Source organism: Anser anser, assembly GCF_964211835.1.
Source record: "Anser anser genome assembly, chromosome: 6".
Lineage (NCBI taxonomy): Eukaryota > Metazoa > Chordata > Aves > Anseriformes > Anatidae > Anser > Anser anser.
In genome coordinates, this window is record NC_139726.1 from 29,746,606 (window position 1) to 29,767,429 (window position 20,824).

The window sequence follows — 20,824 nt, forward strand, 5'->3', positions numbered from 1 at the left end:
GACAGGGTGATTTAATGAGCACATGCTGTATTATTTTTATAACTAACTTTGTTTGGCAATCCGCACCTTAAAAGGATTGAAATAACTAAGAATTTGCTTTTATTCCTTCTCCAAGTAGTTTGCTTTGGGCTTCTAGGGAAATGACTGATGAGTTCAATTTCATTCGGAAGTAGTTGTCCAAGTCTTCCCCTTTCTTTGCAGCCCCCCTCCCTAGTGGTTCAGCTTACTTTCTCCACTGGACAGCTTGCTTGACACTTTTCTACTGTATTTTTCCTTGACATTATATTTTCTACATAATGCACATTGCTGTGTTGAAAAAGCCTTAACTGTGTTACAGAAGTTGGCAGGAAGGGCCAGGGTGTTTGATTGCAAGATAAGAGCAAGGCAGAGAAGTACAAAAAGGAAGTCTAGTTTTTGGTTTCTGGGGAAGTCGGGGTATTTTCCTACAGAGGCAGATACTTCAGCTTTTCTTCCTGTTCTTGCTGCGGTGGAATTAACGAATAAATTATTCAGATTCCTCTTGGCCGTCCTTCTTGATGCAGGAGGATGGCTATTAGCATCCACTGTAGCTGGCACCATTTCTTCCAGCATGACTGATAATTGAAACGTTCCCAGTGGTGGCATTTGACCTGGCTTGGGCTCAAGGTGTTCAGGCTCATGCCCTACAGAAATACTGCAACAAGTAAGTACGGCAATCAGTTGGAGCAGCAAAATCTCAGACTGGGGACCTTGTGCATCTGCCGTGTCTGTACCTTTGCATACATTTCTGTTCAAGGGGCATATCTCTCTATAATTTGTGGGCTTGTGAGTATGAGCAAATGGTTTGTTTGGGTCAGGCCTCCTTCTTATTGGACACGTGTTCTCCACATGGAGGACAACCACAGTCATCCAAATGGCTGAGTCTTGGGCTGACACAGTAGACTGCAAAAATGCCTTGCATTAATTTTACACCTAGGAAAATTTCACCTTGCTCAGAAAAGCATGTATTCTCCCATCCGGAGCCATGGACGTGGTCCCTGTTCGTTATCTGCTGCAGTTGTCATGGTGTGGCAGGGACTCTGAAGCTGTTCAATGCAATTGTTGAGGATTGGTGACGCACATCAAAACAGCAGCACAGTGCGATTCTTTAGGCTACATATAGCTAAGAAATGCAGCCTTATGGGAGAGAATCCATACAGATTTCAAGTTGGACGTGGCTGAGAAACCCAGGGCTTGGCTAGTGTGGTTGCATTTTTTAGGCTGCCTTTTTAATTAAGAGATTGCCCTGAGCACCCTGTGCAAATGAGCAAGTTTCAAAAGGCTGTGATGAGTGTAACAGGACATGAAAAGTCTGCTGAGATGACCTCAAACACAGTAGACCTCTGAAGGCAGCAGTCTCATCGACAAGGCAAGAAATCTTCCTGCCTGTCAGTGGAGGATGGAGGTTCCTCCTAAAGCTTTCACCTGCTGTGGAGAACACAACCAGGCTCTATCATCTCCGCCCTTTGCTGAAGATGCCGTAGTGCAGGAACTGATGGAAGCCACGTGGTCACCATCTGAAGGTGCAGCACCACAGAGAGGAGAAGCCAAGCAGTATTTCAGCTCTAAGTCTGCCTCCAGGAGTAGTTGACTTCTGGGGCTGATGGTGAGCTCTCAGCAGGCTTGCAGTGACTCAGTGACCATCAGCCTTTCTCGGGTCTGGGAAGTTGGAGTAGGGAGGTTGGATCTGCATGGAGGTGCAGTTCTCCTATGTTTGCTGACTCTTCTTTGAAGAAGTGCTTTGTCTCACAATATCCACACTCTTTGTGAAGGGACAACAGTGCCTGGGGAAGCCTCAGTAATCAGACCAATAGATCAGCGGTAAAACAGCTGGGTTTCATAAAAAGCATCTGCTTCAATCATCCAGCATCCCATCTCCAAGCATCCAGAGAGCATCCATTCCTTGTGCTTGGCCAGACAGTTCTGATAGGGCTCTCAGCACGGTCCAGCTCACCAGGCTGTGCTTAGTCCTCGGGACAGCCGAAAACTCAGGAGCCAGCTGCTACATCAGCATAGAAGGAACAGGGTTTACATTACAGCTCCTATTTCTCTTAAGGTGATGGTGATGGCACTGTTGTCCATACAGGCAATCCCTTCAGCTGCATTCAAGTTTGGATACAGCCAGCTCTAGTGGCAGGATGCACTTTGAAGGAGAGACTGAGGAAATAACATGTGAAAGATGTCATTCCCCTCGCTTAATGTACTGCTACGATGCAGGCGGGTGACCACAATGTGGTGTGAGGATCTGTGTGCAATAAATAAGCACTTGCTCCGAGCCATGAACGTGTTTGGAAGGGTGTAGCTTCGGGGAGATCTTAGCACTCACGAGAGCTTGGATGTTGTCAACTGGCTGAGTGTTTTCATTTAGCAAAGTGAACATTGATCCTTAAAGGTAAAAAATCTTTGTTTTTTTTTTTAATCACTAAATCAGGACAGCTATGAGGCGCTTTTAAATATTTAAAGATGGACCTGTGCTCACTTTTCCTAGGTGGGCTATAAGACTGCACAGATATCATGATAATGTTCTCTTACCCACACATCAAAAAGCAGGAAATACTAGTTTTATCAAGGTCTTTTATAAAATCTTTTTAATGCAAGGAAGTTGGAGGGAACTGCTGTTGCTTTGTCCCGCGGCCCTTTGATGAAGTTTGATATACAGCGTGTTAGACAATTTTGCATGCACGCACATGGACAGCCAGCTGCGGCCGGCGACGGGCTGCAGGGAGGTTTGCTCACTGAAGAGAGGTGGCTGCGTTACACGGGGAAGTGGTAGGAAATGAGGGGAACGGTGCCAGTCCCCAAAGCGTCTGTGTTCACCGGCAGAGATCAAAACTCCCGCTCTGGAAAAGCGTTATGCAAAGGCAAGAGCCGGCTTGTTCCCAACTGTCCAGGAAGTTAAAACAGAGCTTTAGCTTTGCAGCAGATTATTTTAATGTGAAATGAGTTAGTGCTGTGCGAGGTGGCTTGAAAATGTATGTAGGTTGCTTTACTTACAAATTTAGTTGTTCAAAACTAGCACGACTGCAGCTGAAAAAATCAAAGGCAGGCATCATGCACGAGGATCTGTTAATGCTAACGATGCCCATTCTGCTCCGTCTGTTCCCGGGGAGCGATGCTGCTATTTAAACGCCTGAGCATCGGTGGCCTTGGCAGCTGAACACTGTGCCAGCGCCATGCCCAGAGCAGGGTGTGCAGCTCCTGTGCCTCGGGAGCACTGCCAGTCCCTGCTACAAAGACTGTCTTGTTTTTCTTGCACGAGTAGCAGAGGTGTGTGCGGCGTGACTCTGGACATCCTGAACAAACGTGAAGGTGATAATAAGCAGTTGCTTAAAAACTTTGCTTAATGCCCAGCGGTATTTCCTTCCTTTTCCAAGAGAGTGATGGGTGAGGCAGTTGTCTGTGAGTGTTCTTCAGGAGAAGTAGTGCATGATGGAAATGATTCATCTGTGAAATAGCACATGGCTAAGCTGCCTGATGCTGTGTGCTTTATGTCAGTATCAACTGAAAGGCATTAGAAAGCTCTGACTTAAAGATTTGTCCAGGAATAGCTTCTGCCTTCACTTAATGTCATACAGAAGCTAGTCTCGGCCAGAATTATTTTTAGAGTAGAGAATTTAAAAAAAAAAAAAAAAGTGCAATCTGTAATTATTAAATCTGGAATGGAGCAATTTCTAGACCTGATGGAGTACCTATCAAATGGCTGCCATGTGGTTGTGAGAGCAAATCTCTTGGCTGGAGCTTCTCTTGGCTTTGAGCAGGAGTTGCAGTTAAACTTTGCCATAGTTTCATTAACTATTAAACTGTGGCTGCTTCTTTGCTGAGGAGTATTCCTGGATGGGCATTGACGAGTATTTTTGGCCAGTCAACAGCTGTGAACATTTCTTGTTTTGGATACCCAAAAAAGCGTCCTGTGAGGAGACCTGTGATGAATTCATGTTCTTTATGGAGAACCAGAGGGAAAAAAATAGAAAGGGGAAAAAAGGAAAAAAAATATGCTTGGAGAGAAGCAGCTCTGCTGAAAGTTATTTCTTGAGTATTGAGTTGGTTGTAAGATGTCTTGAGCTCATGTGAGTTGAATCCAAGCCATTGGCCATGTCTGTGAGCCAAGTAGAGCTGCTCTGCTGAGACATCCTCACCTACTAAGCAGATGCCTCTGCTGCTCCAGAGGAAATCAGTACTATCCACAACATCACCCGGTCTCCTTCCCTTGGAAGATCTTTTCATAATTTTGATCATCTTTATTCTATTTTTATATATATATAAGTTGGTTGATCTGCTCTGGAGATCTGCCTTCTCTCCTGGGGAGATGCGCTAGTGCTGCGGAGGGAGGCAGCCCATGCTCCTGCCTGCTGTCGGAGCTGTGCCTGCACAGCGTTAAAAGGCTTCTGCTGATTCCAAAGGATGGCAGGAGCCACGTGGATGTATCTTAGGGTCTTCTCTTGCTCCTTGGGGGGAAAAAAATCTAGTAATAACTATGTTGGTTGAGGTATTTTTTGAGCCCAAGTTTCTTGCCAAATGAGAATCGAAGCGGGCAGCATATTTTCAACATGAGGTTTAATAACTTCATGAAGGGCAGAGGGGGATACAGATGTCAGTGTGTCAGTCTTGTTTCCCTGATCCTGTACTGACCAAAGGCTGCCAGGGCTGGGATGGATATGGGCAGAGCTCCATCCATGTTGGTCACAAAGCCCTGCTGGGATTGGGAAATGAGAAGTGGTGTCCTGAAGGTGTTTCTGAAGGGAGCTCTGGATGCACGGTCAGTCAGCCACAGCAGGTGCCCTTGTCCGTGCCGATGCACAGGGAGCTGGGAGGTCTGTAACCTCCTGAAATGGTGACTCTCTTTGGTGGCAGGAGAGGGACATCTGAGAACAAGCAGTACGTGTGTGCACCCATTTTGAACACTAGTTCGGTTTGCCAGCACGCTCAAAGCTGGGATGTGTGGCAGAGCAAACCAGAAAACATTGTAGGCAGACACAACACGTGCCATCTGCATGTACAGCATAAAGGATCCAAGCCCAGAAAGATACCTGCTTGCTGTGTGCATGCACACATTTCTGGGAGGCTTTCTTTGTCATCTTTCAATCGAAAGTCTCAATACCAGCAGCATGTTCTTACTGTCCTCTTTTTTGTATGAAGAGCAAAAGAAAGAAGCCAGCATCAAAAAAGACTAAATTTTATTGCCCAACTACTATCCTTACTGCCATCTTCAAGGCAAATTTTTATAAAGATTAACATAAGGATTTAATGTTGCTCTGACCAGGAAAGAGTAGCCCAGCAGCTACTAAGAGGCATCACCAGTGACTCTGAAGTTACAGTCGTGCCAAGTGTTACTTTAAAGCAAGGTTTTTCTGTTTCTCTGTACCAAAATTAGGCTATTTACTCATAGGATACAGATTTTTTTCACTTAAGAGTCAATAATGGATTAGGTATTAGGAAGAATTTAAAAGTTACCCCTTTTATTTCTTCAGAGGAAAGAAGTGTGGTTGTTACCATATTTTTAAGTCCCTTTTATTTTCATGTCATTGTTTTAATAGTGAAAGCTTTGCAAAAAGGTAGATCAGAGCAATAGTTTTAAAAAAATGCGTTGTGAAAACGGCAAGCATCACTTGCCTTATTTTTCTGGTCTCTGCAAACAGTCTCCATCTCCGGCTGCAGCAGGCTCGCTCCAAAGAGCCCCAGCTGCTGGGCTCGGCGGAGCTGCGGCGCTCCGTGTGTGCGGAGGAGTGTCAGGCTGGGGGAGGCTGCATGTTGTATCGCAAGAGCACTTAGGAAGTCTGTATGTTTTGGATATTTAACTAAGGGCAGATAATAGGGATCAGGGGAATGGGGTGGAGGCTTGATGCCGCAGAGCTATTTGCTAAATCACGCTTAATGCCTGGTCTCTAGCTTGTGATAACATTTGTTCGTTCTTCCTCTCTCTCCCCAGCTTGACCCTCTTCCAGAAAAGGTTTTCCAGCAGAGAGCAAATGCTAATGCAGTGCATTCAATGGAGAAAGTAATCGAGATACACAGTGAGTATAGCCCCATTCACCCAGCTGATTCCCTGATGGGTTGCCCTGAGGACACCCATTCCAATTCTTCATCATCCTGGCAACTCCATCTTCAGCGTCAGGCTGCTGCCTGCCCTTATCCTAGTTTGTGGGTGGTCACTGCACAGTGAACTGGATTTAGGCAGCTGCAAACTGGTCTTACTGTACGTGCAGTAGAGATGCACGGGGATCAGGAGATTCAGGAAGATGCTTTGGCTCTTGAGAGAGGACTGTATCGGTGCACCTGCCTTCACAGCCTGCTGTTCTGCTGGTACGGGTTGGAGCTGTTAACTGCAGAATTTTGTGTCAGTGAAGGTGAAGCAAGCTGGGAGGCATCCCAGTCATTCTGCAAGTTGTTCTGATCTCACTGGGGAAATCAGTATTAAAACTAGTGCAGTAAGACCCTTAAAATCTCTGTAGAGGACAGGCTGTCCTGCACTTTAGCATGTGTGTTTCTCTCTTCAAAAGCAATGCAAGTATCTCTGACTAATGTGAGTCTCGTTGTGCATTGTTGCATCCATTAATTAAGAATGGATAGGGATAAAGTTAAGAGTGCTGCATTAAGCTGCTAATCTTGTGGGTCTATTTAGCTGGGGAGGTTACAGTCATTGTGGTTGAAGGTTTCCTGGGGACATTCTTGGGGAGTGAAAAGAGCCTGAATAACACGGGAATCTCGCTGTGCTAGGTCTTGACATCTTCCTGCTTCAAACATTCGTGGTGCAGAACTGGAAGGGGGGTTGGTCTTCATTTTTTAGGGAGAAAGTAGAGCTTAAAAGAGGCCGGAACATTTCTCCCACTTAAAAATGCCCAGTAACTTTAGGAATCAGAATTCCATTTCTAGCAGCCACTCTGCAGACTGAGTGTTTAGAGCAGCAATGTGACACTTCAGCAGCACCTTGAGTCAGACAGTGATTAAAACTGAGCACAGCAATTTAGAAAAGAGGCTTTGAGTAAGACCCTCAGGTCTGCTGTCCAGCACGGAAGAACTGAAGAGGTTTGAAAAAAAAGTCCCTCCTCCCCATCCACTGGCCTCACTATACAGGTTCCTGCTTTCAGGCTTTGCTGTGGCTTCTTGGGTACCAGCAAATTCTGCTTGTCGTACCTGGGAGCCAAGAGGACACCTTTTATTCTGATGCCCTGAAGCCTCCTCTATGCTCTTTTCACCGAAAAAGGTTGTTCATCATAACAAACTGCAGCCATACAGAATTAATGCAACTTGAGCTTCTTTATTCCTAAGTGATTTGCCCAAAAAAGCATAGCAGGAACCTGACAGTTAGCAACTAAATTCAGATGGCCAGTCCAAATCTCGGTTGCATCCTTTCCTCTCATATATTTTATCTCTGATCAAAAATTTCTAAGGATTTTGAAGTGAAAAGCAAACGTCATTAATTTTTGAGCACCTAAGTGCCCCCTTTTGTCAAGGCAGAGGGGTGTTGTACACCTCTGTGCAGCTATGATCCTCACCTCCAGCACTCCTTCTGTGTTTGTCTGTTCAAAAATCCAGTTTCGGCCTCCCACAATTCTTCCCTAGCCAAAGCAGAAGAGCATCTTTCATTGCAAGACAGTGATTCAGCCCTGATTTGATATCTTAGGTGTCCTTATGGAATACACAGGTGCATGTTTCTAAATGTTCTTAATATGTTTTGGATTAAAATTTTGCTTTCTTGTGTCTGCTCCCCTACAAAATATCTCCCAGCCTTGGAGAGCTGTTACATCCTTGCGCACCCTGTGTGATGCCAGCTGTGGAAATCTGTTATTTCAGCCTCCTCCATTTTTAGTACTTCTGTATGGACAAGGGTTTTTATGCCTTATATCCAAGAAATAAGCTAAATAGAAGGTTGTTCCACTGCACTGTTTTCTGGTGAAAAAATGTGCTGCTGTTTGCATGCTTACTCAAACAACCAAACAAGGTAAACATTTATTCAAAAAGCAATTCTTTAAGACAGCAGAATTGCAGCACCATCTATTAACACAGCAACTTGGCATGAAGTGGGAGCTTTGGCAGTCCTTAGCAGTCACTTTTGCTATTATATAGGAAGTATATTGGCTTTTTTTTGTGTGTGTGGAGAACAAAGCAGCCTCTCACAGCAGCATGCTTGACCATCAGGATAAACTATGAGTATTGTGTCAGTCATCTTGAGGGTGTCAGAGCTCATGGCAAAGAGCTGTGAGCGATGGAGGGAAGCCATCTCACTGCCTCTCCAAGCCCATGCTCAGGGCACACACCCAGGGCCGGAGGGTTTGCAGGGATATCCCTAGCCTCGCCTCACAAGCCAGGACTCCCTTGGCTTGTGTTCCCAGGAGCCAGCCTCCACCTGCGGCTTCCTCTGCTGCCCTGGGACCTCGAGCCAGTCCTGGAAGTGACACTGAGTGCAGCTCAAGGTGTTCTGCACAGGCAGGATGAGTCTTCCCCAGTCAGTTCCCAGCCATCTGCTGGGCCTGGAGAAGTGGGAACACGGTGCTCGACCCGTTATGGTGCAGATGCCCTGACTGCGCCTCTTACCTCTGCCACAGGCAAGTATTGGCATTCACTCCAGCGTTACGCCTCCACGGTGGGCTACTCCCTGGTGGAGGCACAGAAGTGCGAGAACGAGGAGGCAGAGACGGTGACGGCCATGGCATCTCTGTCAGTAGGCGTGAAGCCAGCTGAGAAGCGGTGAGTTGCTTCCCTTCTCTTTTATCACCACAGCTCAGGGGGAGCCATGGTGGGCAGCCTTCTGGGTTAATCCTTTTAACCACTGCATGTGCTTTTCACCCATCTCCTGCCCTTCAGGGGCTCTCTAAAGACCTGGACTGCAAAAGAACAGCACTAACGTGTACCCTGTGTGGCACTTTAGTACGGTGCACACAGTGCCTGACATCTCTGCTCCAGTCGGAGCGGAACGTGGTTTTGGACAAACAGAGGAAATAGGTTTTGCCACAAAAAAAATGTTAACATTGCACAGGTGAAAACACGTTGTCTAAAAACTTCTTGGAGGCAAGTTTTAATTCCAGGTCAGCCAGCTGGGCAAAATCTGCCTGGTGGGAACGTGGTGGGAACATAAGGTGTGAGACATAGCACCACAAATTGTCCAGCTCTGTCACGCTCAACCATCTTTTCTCTCTCCCCACTTTCCTCCCTGCCTGTCTGCGAAATCACTCAGACCTGATGATGAACCCATGGAAGAGGAACCTCCCCTGTAGCATTCATCTTTGAGCTGGAGTTCTCCTGTTTGTTCGTCTTCGTCTTGAAGCTCTGCCAAGAAGCTTTCTCTTGTTACTCCTGCGTCCTGTCATGGTTTTTTCCAGAATACAGAAGGACAACCAGGTGTAAAACAAAGCAACCGAAAAATCTCTCCATATCTATACGCGTCTACAGTATATATTTGCTGAAAATGAAAAATGCTGGTGAAGAGCAGCAAAGGACTGACACGCTGGGCACTCTTCCTCTGGTCCTCACTGGGAGCGGAAAGGGGAACGACGCCCGTGAAGTCTTTGGCAGAGTTGCCAAAAAGTAAAAATCAAAGATTCAACAACACATACAAAAATAAAACAAAAAGACCTTAATGTAAAACTGGTGCTTACAATTTGATTACCCACAATTCAGCAATCTCCGCTTGAACCACTCAACCCATCTTGTAGTTTCATTTCTTGGATTTTTTAAATGGCTCTTGCCTGCCTGTGAGTCAACGACATTCTTGTCAAAACCAGAACAATGTGAGATGGTGTATTTTTAATGGGGAGGGACAGGGAAAGAGGACTAGTCTTACATCTAAAGGAAAGGGAAAGAGAGGGGGGAAACACAAAAGAGGAAACGGTAGCCCAGATGGAGTCGGCTTTATTGTCTCCAAAGCCATCTGAAGATGAGTTTGTGCCTTTTTTTTTAATTGATGGATTTGGTGCAGCTGGATTTTTGAAGTTTGAGGAACAATGCCTTAAGTAAAAAACAAAAAAAAAACACAAAAAAATAAAAAACCACAGCAGTTCGTGAATATTTTTCCTCTGGTTGGGAAAGCCAAGAACTGCCATCAGGAAGGAAGACTTTTTGGCTTGTGCTGGCATGATGGTGGGAAGCAGGCATCAGCTGAACAGAGCGTCTCCAAAAACTGTCTACAAGTTTGGATTTGTTTTGTTTTCTTTCATTGCTGTTTCAGGAAAAAAAAAATTAAGGTAGTTGCCAAGAAAGTGGCAAATACTGTTGGGTCTTTGAAATTCAACCATTTTTAAAATCAAATTTTCAAATGTTTTCTCTCTTCTACATTATCTAGTAATTGAACTTATCAATTTGGTTGTTGAAGCATGTATTAGACACAAATGCAGGTTTAAGACTGGAATGCTTTTTATTAAAAGCAACTAGCATGAGATATTGCTTAAATTGTTAGGTATAAATATATATATGTGTATAATGTATATTCCAAATGTATTCCAAGCTTAGAAACCGGATTCCTATGAATTATTGATAAAATATTTATAATGCATTTATAGAAAAATATATGTAATAAATGCATACTATAACAGTAGCCATTGAAAGCTCCCTAGGGACAGATTTGTGAATTGGAACGTAAAGGTGCTTTTGGAAAAGGATCCAGGTTGAAACTTGAGGACTTTCAGACGACAGGTTGGAAAGTTTTCAGATCGCCAACACGTTAGCCACTGGGCAACTACCCTAAACATTTGTATTTTAATTTAAGGTTTTTAGTTGTGATCCTTTTCTAACAAAAATGAGTTTTTTATAGCAAAGACTATGAATTTGCTGTTAATTTTTATATCAATATTTCACAAAACCCTAAAGAAGCCTTGTTTGTGTGAATCTGACATTTATTTTCTATTTGGCAGGTTTTGTTTCTGAATGGCAATAGCGTCTAAACCTTTTTCCTCCCATTTTTCTTGCTTGTACATTATTTTCCTTTTTTTTTCTTCCTTCCCCCTCTCCCCCCCATCCCTTTAAGTCTTTTGTACAGTGAGCAGCTTTCTGCAGGCGTAAGGAATTGTTGCAGATTGTCAGAGTTTATTTTTGGAAAGCGTGCGTTTACCGAGGAGGAGGGAATGCAATGGGCTCTTTTGTATAATGATACCACCGACTGTATATTTCCTCAGTTCTGTTATAGTAGCTATGTAAAGAAAATAAGGAGTTTTCTTACCTTAAACATAGTAGTATTACAATGGGTGATGTATTTATCCTCCATGTGGATTGTAGTGAGGATTACACGCGGCTTTAGTAGCTACCATATGGAAGGCTTGTCAGACACTCGTGTGACAACTGGCATTTTCTCTCTCACGCACACGGACACGCAGACGCGCACACACACACACACACCACGTACTTTCTCTCTCCTCTTCTTTCCGAATCACCGTTGCCGGTAAAGTCGCAACTTTAGCTGCCTGAAGGACTTTTTCCTAAGTTATTTCTCCGAGGAGGTCATTGCGGTGCGCGAGCTGAACCTTCAGCCTTGGCTGGATTTCCCTGTCGCCTCTGGAAAATGGCCCCTAGGAGAAGCAGCTAATCCCTGGCTCGAAGAGCTGAACAGCTTAGAGGAGACCGGATTGACACGTGTACCTTCTTACAGCAGTGTAGGATAGCACAGATCCCTCGTCTGAACAACCAAGGGTATATTTTTATTTTATTCTGTTATTATGACAACTGACGGGGTCGTTTCTAGTAACTTATTTTCCAGTTCTTGAAGGGGCTGTTTTCATTCCATTCAGGACTCGCTTGTGGAAGGAATTTGAAGCATACCATACATGTGAGCAAATGCAAGAGGCTTTTGTTTTGTTTCTCAGTTTATAATGCAATTGAAAAACCAGACACTACTGTATTTGAGTTTTGCAGACCCAAGTACATTTTAAACTCACGAATAGCTTTGGTCACTAGGACCATCCTCAGCGTATTCTGAAAATAACCTTCCCGTGTCAAAACACGGCGTACCTGCAGATGTTTTTTCAAATGACCACTTTGCTGCTGTGATCTAAAATTAATCTGGCTGTGGAATCTGGTGACGTACTTTAAATTTTCCTTTAGCCGTTTATAAGCTGTGGGCAGTAACCACGTTTACATGATCATTTCTGTTGTCAGGTCTTCCTGGCGGTTTTGTATTTTCACTCTCGGTTGTGGCAAACCTTCTCGTGTTCCCGAGAGCCGCCGGCCGCGCCGAGCTGGTTTCTCTTACAGCCAGAGACACTCAAGAGCGCGCCGCTTCGCTGCTTTCAGGATGCCGTGTTCGTTTCTTTACATCGTTTCACTGAGCTTTTGCCAGGGATGGGAAGACTTCCCAAGACCTTTAGAGCTCGTCTCCTCCCGAGTCCAGATCACGGGGATTTCTTTCCTTGCTGTGCCCGCACCCCAGGCCCGGATGCTCCCGGTGGCCGCCGCGGGCGCAGGGCAAGAGGAGCCCTCAGTTTTTGAGGCTCTTTTCACCTTTTTGAGCCGTTAGCTTCCTCGTTTCAGGTGCCGCTGCCACGCGCCGGCTGGGCGCGGCCCCGCCAGCAAGGCCGGGCCGCTGGGCCGCCATCATGGCCTCCATCTTGGAGGCGCGGAGCGCGGCCTGGTCGTGGCCGCGCCGCAGGGGAGCGGGCCCGGTTTGCAGTACACAAGTAACCGTTTGGTTTTCCTTTGGGTTTTCCTTTTTTCTTTTTCTTTTTTCTTTCTTTTTTTTTTTTTTTTTTTTTACTTTCGATACGGAACATTCCTTTTTTATTAGTCGCAGTCATGTATTCATTCCATTCTTCCTTTTGTAAACTTTTTGGGCCCACGTCTTTTATGGGCATTGATATATATAAATATATATATAAATATATATGAATATATTTTTTTAAGTTTCCTACACCTTGAGGTTGCATGGTCTGTAAGGTTGGCATGTCTTTATATTGTATACAGATTTTGCACGCCAAACTTGGCAGCTTTGAAAATTAAAAAAAAAAATGTGTTTTTTTCCTTTTTTTCCTTTTTTTTTTTTTTTTCCTCTCGTGGCATTTGCGGAGACTAAAGTTGGGACGTTTTTGTCACACACGCATGCACCCACACACGCACCCACACAGATACACACCAAGGAAGGAGAGTGGGAACATTTTTTTGCGTCTTACTGAACTTAAGAAATTGTGCTTTTTATTGTTAAAAAGAAAAAAAAAGAGTAAATAAAAAGGACTACTTAAACATTTCTCATTTTAAGAAAAAGAAAAAAAAAGACGTTTATCTAGCACTTGTGACTTACCAATAATAGAGTTTATTGTATTTATGTGGAAACAGTGTTTTTAGGGAAACTACGCAGAACACACAAAGTTAACTGCCTGTGTCATTTTTTTTTTAATTTGGTTGGGTATTTTATTTTAATTTCTTGGCTGGGTGGGGAGGTTGGATGCAACCCTTTGTCAACACGTAGTCATTACTTCTAAGATGATGAATGACGAGGACTTTAAAGAGTTAACTCTTCAGCACAGCTGTGTTAACTTTTTTAAAATTACTTTTACATGATGTATTGCTAGGTTTCACTTTAAACAGTCGTGTACTGTGCAACACTGTGGTTTAAAACAAGACTTTACATCAAAAGGAAAACATGTTTCTTCATTGTCATGAAGTTGGGCTCGTTCTCAGCTCATCTTCTCTTTGTCTTTGATATTGATGAAAAAGTATCCTATTGAAAGAAAATAAATTAACACTTTTCTGTGCTCCATAGTGGAGGCGCTATTTTCCAATTTATGAGGATGACAAACTTATATATATAATATATATATAAAAGTGGGGGGAGGGGTTGAAACATTATTCACCCAAGAGCTTATTACAGATATGTAGTATCAAAAAGTTGTAACTATATTATATTCTACTTTATACCTATACATGCTCAGTATGACGTCACCATTGGTAGCAGCTACCAGTTTACGCTGTAATTTAGACACAATTTCACTCTTATTGTATGGACCCTACTTTAAGTGATGGTAGCATTCTTTGTGCTAAATTTTCTGATGGTCCTTTGTTTTACTTGGTGGAGTTGGAATATTTTTCTCATTCTTGTTTTTGTTTGTTTTTTGTTTTCATTTTTTTCTCTTTTTTCTCTTTTTTTTTTTTTTTTTTTACTGGCCAATGGTGTCTTTCTCTGACAGTACCGACTTCAATTTCAACTTTATTAGGAGTCCAGTATTTTGTACCACATTATGACAACTTGTTATTCTTGTGGTGTAAATAAAAAGAAAAAGTTAATTATAGTACCACCTGTGTTTCTGTTGCTGATCTTCTTGTCGTCTGGTGCCTTCGGTCTGATGCGATATTTCACCTGCTACATCCATGTGTGTGTCGTGATATCTGTGGAAGGAAAATTGTTAGAGCTTCTGCCCAATCTCCCTCCTGGTCCCAGATGCATGTTGGCAAGTGCCTGTATACGGGAACTGTAGGAAGAAAAAACAAAGATATCCCAGTGAAATTGAATGTCCAGCAACAAGTCTGTGAAAGCTGCTGAATTTCCCCCCAGAAGGCAGGACTGAGTGACTTAACTAGGAAAATCAACAGAGAGAAAAACCGACACTTTGAGTCCTGCACTATTAAGCCTTTCTGTAGTTGTCACTGCTTCGCTGTGGTATGTTGGTTTTCATCGCAGGAGCGTGTTGAGGGCGGCTGGGTGTAGGTTTCCTGTCCTGTTCAGCCCCGTTGTGCAAGGCTGGTGGGGAGACTCTGCCACCGACCCGCAGGTGGTGTCCGTGCCTCGTGGAGCAGATCCTCCACACTTGTCTGAGAGGTGAGAGCCGTTGTTCAGCCAGAGCTGAACATCATGAGCCGTAACGTGTCCACGCAGCCCCATGGCACCTCTGCAGGGTGAGGACAGTGGGGCTGGAAGCCCACCTTCCCACCCCACAGGCACATGCCTTTTTCCCAGTGACTGCAAATGAAGCCACAAACACCCAGGATAGTCTTGTCCTCAGGAGAGAGGAGGTGGTGAGGCATAGCTGGCTTTTGGGAGCACTGCTGGCTCCACTCGCACAAGGATCCTGGCTTGAAGGACCTGGATTCATCCCTGGATTTGCCCAGGACCAGGACTGAGGATCTCCCTGAGGTTCTCAGTGTTCCTCTCAAGTTCAGACGAGTTAAGCAGTTTCACCCTTTTTCTTTTATGGGCTTATTCAGACATGGTTGTCTTCTATTTAGCCTCCATATCATCCTTGTGTCTGGAGCTCTCTGAACCACCTAAAGTCAAGTTTCCCCATGCATGTCAAACAACCATCCTCTGATTTCAAGGCAACCAGCTACACTTTGGATCTGATATCCTGTACTTTCATTGCCTCCTTCCTGGATGAAGACAAGTCCTGGGGCACCTGTCTAAGCTAAGGCTCGTGTAGCTCTGCAGGAAGATTTGCCCATCATATGGGAACTGCTGCAGAGCACAAAAGGGACAGGCCTGATGCCATCTGCCCTTCAGAGTAGTGTCTCAGCCTGCGAGTAGTTCATGAGGCAGTATACAGGGAAGAGTCAAAACCTAGAGACCAACTCCTGGCTTCAGTGTCCTGGCAGGTGGCACCACACTATTTGCAGGCAGGGACCACGAGGGGCTGGCAGCGGACTGCAATAACCCCACATGCCAGCACAGAGCATCGCATCGGGAAGGGTCGTGCAGGAGCTGGGGGAGTCCATCAGCTGCGGTGAAATCCCACCACCAAGCGACCCAGCCCAGCTCCTTCAGCCTCGAGGAAAGGGGCTGCTTTCGTGGCAGGGCGGGGTGTCTCGCACACGATTTCAGTTTCCGTGCAGTGCGTTTGTCAGAGGCTGTTAATCCTTTAAGAAGCCCCAGGTCTCGCTCTGCGAAGCCGAATGTGCGCTTCGGGCTCTGATAAATATTCATTGCTGAGTGGTGGTTTTGAGACCCTGCAAATTAGAGGGATGGAGGGAGGCTGTTTAAACGCGCTGGATGTTTTGGAGGGTAGCCTGTGATAGCGCTTCCTTTGGCATCACTAGGACCAACAGGATCTGATTATCTGCATCTGCAGAAGTGCTTTTTGCTTATCCAAATCCCCCGGTTAAAACCTGCCGGTCCAGCCCCAGGCATGCAGCTTGCTGGGGAGCAGGACCTGGCCCGTGAGTGTTGACGTGTCAGGCCTGCGAATGCATCTGTGATCCAGAGCTGCCTAATCTCGCCTGAAATGCTCTGGGCTCGCTGCTCGGCGTGAACACGTGGATGTAAACCTGACACGATGCAGCGGGGAGGGCTAAACGCAGCCGTGTGGCATCCGCGCTGGGGTCTCTGCGGGAAATAATGTACTTCAATAACTGCTGCTTTAGCAATGGAAATTTTTATAGCCAGAAATCTGTTAATCCTAAAGAAAATAACGGTGTGCTGAAACGAGCATGCCCTGGCCCCTTTGCGGTGGTTCCTGGGGCACCTGCGAGCAGCAGCACTGGGGGCTGCCCAGCGGCACTGGGCTGGGGCTGGATGTCCTTTCCCCTTCTCCTTCTGTGCTTAGGTGGCATTTTTCTTGAATTTTCTCTTTCTTAAAGGAGGAAGAGGCTGTTCCTCACTCTGGGCAACGAGTCAAGACTTTGTGCTTTAAACAAAGGTCCCTGCAGGAACAGGAGTGCTGCAGGGGAAAGAATAGGGTCCAATATTAAATGCACAGCCTGAGCGCACGGGGGGCAAGAGTTCAGCCTGTGCCAGCAATACGTCCTGGTTTTACGATGGGATTTGGCTCTGTGCTGAGTGGAAACTTTCTCCTGGGGCTGGTGCATGTTTGATCCTCTTACGGGCTGCTCTAAAGCCCATTTGGGGGGTTGGGAATGCGTTTGTTCTCCCTGCCTGGATGGAACATGCAAGATGTAAGTGTAATCCACAAAGCTGCCCTGGGCAGTAACACCGCACATTTTCCAAGGTAGCCCCAAAGGGTTGGTGGCATCTGCTGATAAAGCCATACAGTGGGATGGGCTGATGGCTGCAGGTTTTTAATGAAGATGTGACCACCCTAATGCGAGTCCTGGGTGTGCTGGCTAAGCGCAGGCTTGGCTTTCCAACCTGCAGGCAGAACAGCAGCCTGCGGCAGGGGGTTGGAGTTAGATGGTCTTTAAGATCCCTTCCGACCTGAGCCATTCTCTGATTTTATGATTCAGTGCTCCATTCAGAGCCCTGCGGGTGTTGGATCACATCGTGGTGCCCAGCATGGCACGTGGAAAGTTGTATTAAGCACAAATGAGCAAGCTCAGGGCAATACAGCAATTTCAGAGCTGACTGGTTTAAAAAAAAAAGACAAGAAGATTGATCTGAGGTGCCCCAGCTGTGCTTGGAAGCCTCCTGAGATCGGACTTCTTGCCTCCATTGGCTTCAAGGTCCTCTTGTCTCCTGAGCAAATGTGCTGGATGGCCATTGCTCTGAGATGCTCAGGGACCAGCAAAAGCTGGCAAATCTCTGGAAATGCAAGAAAACCAGGCCCTCAGCAGGGCTGTGCAATGCTGCTTGGTCCCAGGATAACACAGAATATATTTTAATAATTGTGAAAGAAAAAAAGAAACCTTCTTAGGCTGTGGGGAAGTCACAGTCTGCTCTTGTTTTACAACAGCGTAACTTAGCAAAAACAGTTCCTGCTGAGGATGGAGAATATATTCATATTTCATAGCTGTGCAAATAAAGTCTTTCACAGGCTGTGCTAATGAAAGGCTTCAGCAGGGAAGAAGCAAGTCTGGAAAAACTAATTACAGGTTTAGAGGGAGAATGGATCATCTCTGTGTGTACTGGGGCGCTTATCAGGTCCGACTGTGGGATTTCTAGTTGTAAGGATGTGGAAATCCTCAGGGCTGTGCACCTCTGGCCAAGGCTGTGTACCCCAGCCCTCACCTCAGCAGTCTTCCTCATGAGTAGGTCTTGGTGGGTGCCTGTACGGTTTTTCCTTAGGCAGGCAGGTAGTGATGGGGCTTTCCAAACACTCTGCAACACCAATGCATGCAGCTGTGGAAGGGCCCTTCGTTATTTAAGCACTCATTATTTAAGTCTGGCAGGCTGTGTGGTCTTCATCCTTGTAGGTTCTCAAGACCAGGCTGGATAAAGCTCTGAGCAACCTGGTCACAGCTGACCCTGCTTTGAGCAGGGGGTTGGGATGGAGACCTCTTGAGTGCCCTTCCTGCCTGAACTGTCCCATGAGCCCTCTGGAAGCCTGTCATTGGGAAGTTATTTCCCTGTGCACTGCTGCGTTTTGATACTTCTGCTTTCCAGCAGTCTGCCTGCAGCGAAGTCCTCCAGCCTCCGTTATTCGTGTGCACTGAAATCCTTGCCTGCACACGGATTTGTCTCTTGAATTTTGTGCTCATCCTCCTATGGTTCCTAAACCTGAGAGTGCCCACAAGGCCTGGGACTGGTGCAGGAGCAGCTGGTGCTTGGCCAGGAGACTGCAGACCTGGGACCTGCCTCCCCTCCAGGACCAGCCAGGGCTCTGCTTTCAGAGTCCAGAAGGAGACCACACGCTTCTCTAGGTGAGCCATGGGGAGCCCATGCCTGGTCTCTCCTCTCTCCCCAAATTTAAAGCATGCTAATTGCTTCAGTGTCAGTAACAAGGGTTGACAAAAGATTGTGGCATGCATTGCCCCCCTGCAGCAGCACCTCTTTGCCTGGCCAAGCTGCTGCTAGTCCCCAGATGTGCAAGGCTTCAATGAAAACCACCCAAAAAAGTGGGTGCATTGCATGCGGAGTAGCTGCAGGGAGAACTTTTCCTCCTGTACAGGTCTGGTGGCACAGCCAGAGCGGCTGTGTGTGCAAGCTGCAGATTGATGAGCCCCTTACCTATTTCATTCTGCCCCCTTTGAGTGGATTTCATCTATTTTTTTTCATTTATTCATTCCTCGATCCCAAGGAGAAAAGGTATGGAATCTGCAAATTCAATGTATTTTAAAGGAAAAAAAAAAAAGCTTTTATTTTATTTGGGAACGCGTGTACAGAGGGCACAGTGCGTTTGTGTTTGTATCAAAGCAGAGCTCTCAAATGGTCAGCAGTTACAGAGGTCCTGCAGGAACAAGAGACCTGTTTTCCATTAGATGAGGAAGGGAATGGGGAGCAATTCCTGAGTTTTAAAGGGGATTAAATATCCAGAGTCCTTGAGAAAGCTTTCAAAATTTCACTCTTCAATTATGTGTTTTAGTTTGAAGGAGAAGAAGAAGAAAAAAAAAAAATCCCTCTTTCCCCACTGCGTAGAGCAATTTCTGAAATCCTCCCCAATCCCCGTGAATAATAGAGGCAGCACGAGCTTAGCAACTGATTTCAGCCAGCTCGGGTCATTCGGTGGTGAGCGGCAGGAATTTCTGGGTGGCTCTGGGGCCTGTTTACCCAGGCTGTTGGGCTCGGCGATGATGAGGGTCCCTGCCTGGCCACTGAGCCCAGCCACGGCAGGGCTGTGCTGGGCTCCAGGGCATCCTCTGGTCTCAAATCATTTTCTGCTGCGCTCTGGGAGAACAAAGATTAGAACCAAAGGGGGTAAAATACACCTTTGGGAAAGGTGGTGGTTGTGAAGGGGGACAAGTTGAAGCAGAAACTATGGAAAAACACTGCTGGGAGCCCCAGGAGTGTCCCAAACCTGATGAGTGCTGGGCAGATGCTGATGCAGCCAAGAGGAGGGAGTCTGTGCGGCAGCCTAGCATCCCCCTGGCTTTTTTTTTGGCCGAGGAGCCCAGGGATGCCCGCAGCAGGGTCACAGCTCCTGAACCACAGCTCGGAGGGATGCAGTGGGGCTGCCGCATAGCTGCGAGCTCGCCCCGCAGGGCGGCTTCCCATAGCGCCGGCTGGAACCCGATCAGGGCTGCCTGGTTTCCTCCGTGCTGATTGATGACGGCTTCTAATACGCTGATATACTTTTCCCGTTTTATGGGACGGTTGATGCTTAGCATGTGGTTGGGTAAATGGCTCTGTGTTCGGCGGTATAACAAATTGTCTTGGCCAGGTTTATCTGTTGGGCTTCATTAGGGACCTCTGTTGCGCCAGATTCTGGGGGTGCTGAAAATGAGACTTGAATTGAGTTATTCCTTGCGGGTTGCAGGCTAATTCTTCTTTCATCTAAAGCCTTTTCATATTTGACCTCTCTCCCCCTTATCTGTGACGGGTAATTTGATTTGCACTGTTATTTCAAAACAATTCCTTTTGGTTCCCTTTATGAGTCGAGAAAGGCAGGACTTAAGGACTTAAGTATCACGGGCTGCTTCCAAGCTCTGTTTTGAAGGGGCTTGGGAGGACGCGGGGGGGGGAGGAAGAGCAATCCGACCGGAGCAGTGAAGTATCTGCAGATCCCATTAGGATTCCTCCGAAGCCCATCTCGGATTCACTCTGAGAGCTGGCGCGGAGGCGCGATGGATCACGCCACAGTCTGTCAGAGCCCCTGTTCCGAAGGATCCCAGCTCAAAGTGCTGGTGCTGCCGGTCTGTTTAGCAATTTATTCCTGGGGCAGTGCCATAAAACTCCTCTAGCTGAGCTGTGCTGGCGTTTGTTTCTGGAGGGAGGAAAATAACACACAAACACGCAACTTCACGGCTCCCAACCTCCCACTAGTCTAAAACAGGGAGCCTTGATCTTTGTCCTGGGGTCCAGAGCAGCTCGTTTCCCAAGTTCATCGGCGGGGCAGCCAGCAGGTACCTGCCCAGCACTCACTGCAGGGAGCCAGCCCTGCCAGCCAGGATGGCCAAGTGGCGTTGGCATGAGCTCAGTGGTCTGCAGGGAGCTTGAACAAAGCCCGCGCCAAAACCCCGAGGGCCACCTCATTGGGGTGGAGGTGCTGGAGAGAAGTTCCCGAGAGCAAATGACCTCCCAACAGCAGGCAGACCTCCTGCCTAGAGTCTCAGATTTGCAGTAATTGCCAAA

The 20,824-nt window shown here is 46.4% G+C and overlaps 1 protein-coding gene and 1 long non-coding RNA gene across 22 annotated transcripts in view; both read left to right on the top strand.

Annotated features, from left to right (window-relative positions):
- HDAC4 (histone deacetylase 4) overlaps positions 1-14,223 on the top strand; it is a 252,798-nt gene extending 238,575 nt beyond the window's left edge. For all 14 annotated transcript variants that reach the window (XM_083841239.1, XM_083841246.1, XM_083841240.1 and 11 more), the window contains 3 exons: positions 5,945-6,029; positions 8,562-8,703; positions 9,191-14,223. In XM_083841239.1, coding sequence (XP_083697365.1) covers positions 5,945-6,029; positions 8,562-8,703; positions 9,191-9,230 — 267 coding nt within the window. In that variant the 3' untranslated portion in view covers positions 9,231-14,223. The remainder of the gene's footprint in view (positions 1-5,944; positions 6,030-8,561; positions 8,704-9,190) is intronic.
- Positions 14,224-16,515: 2,292 nt separating this feature from the next.
- The window catches only part of LOC310901527, a 29,839-nt gene continuing 25,530 nt past the window's right edge, over positions 16,516-20,824 (top strand). For 3 of the 8 annotated variants that reach the window (XR_014585878.1, XR_014585879.1, XR_014585880.1), the window contains exon 1: positions 17,564-18,456. This is a non-coding gene — a long non-coding RNA (uncharacterized lncRNA). Of the gene's footprint in view, positions 18,457-18,704; positions 18,842-20,824 lie in introns of all 8 variants that reach the window. The other 5 variants (XR_014585881.1, XR_014585876.1, XR_014585877.1 and 2 more) reach the window with 5 other exon arrangements.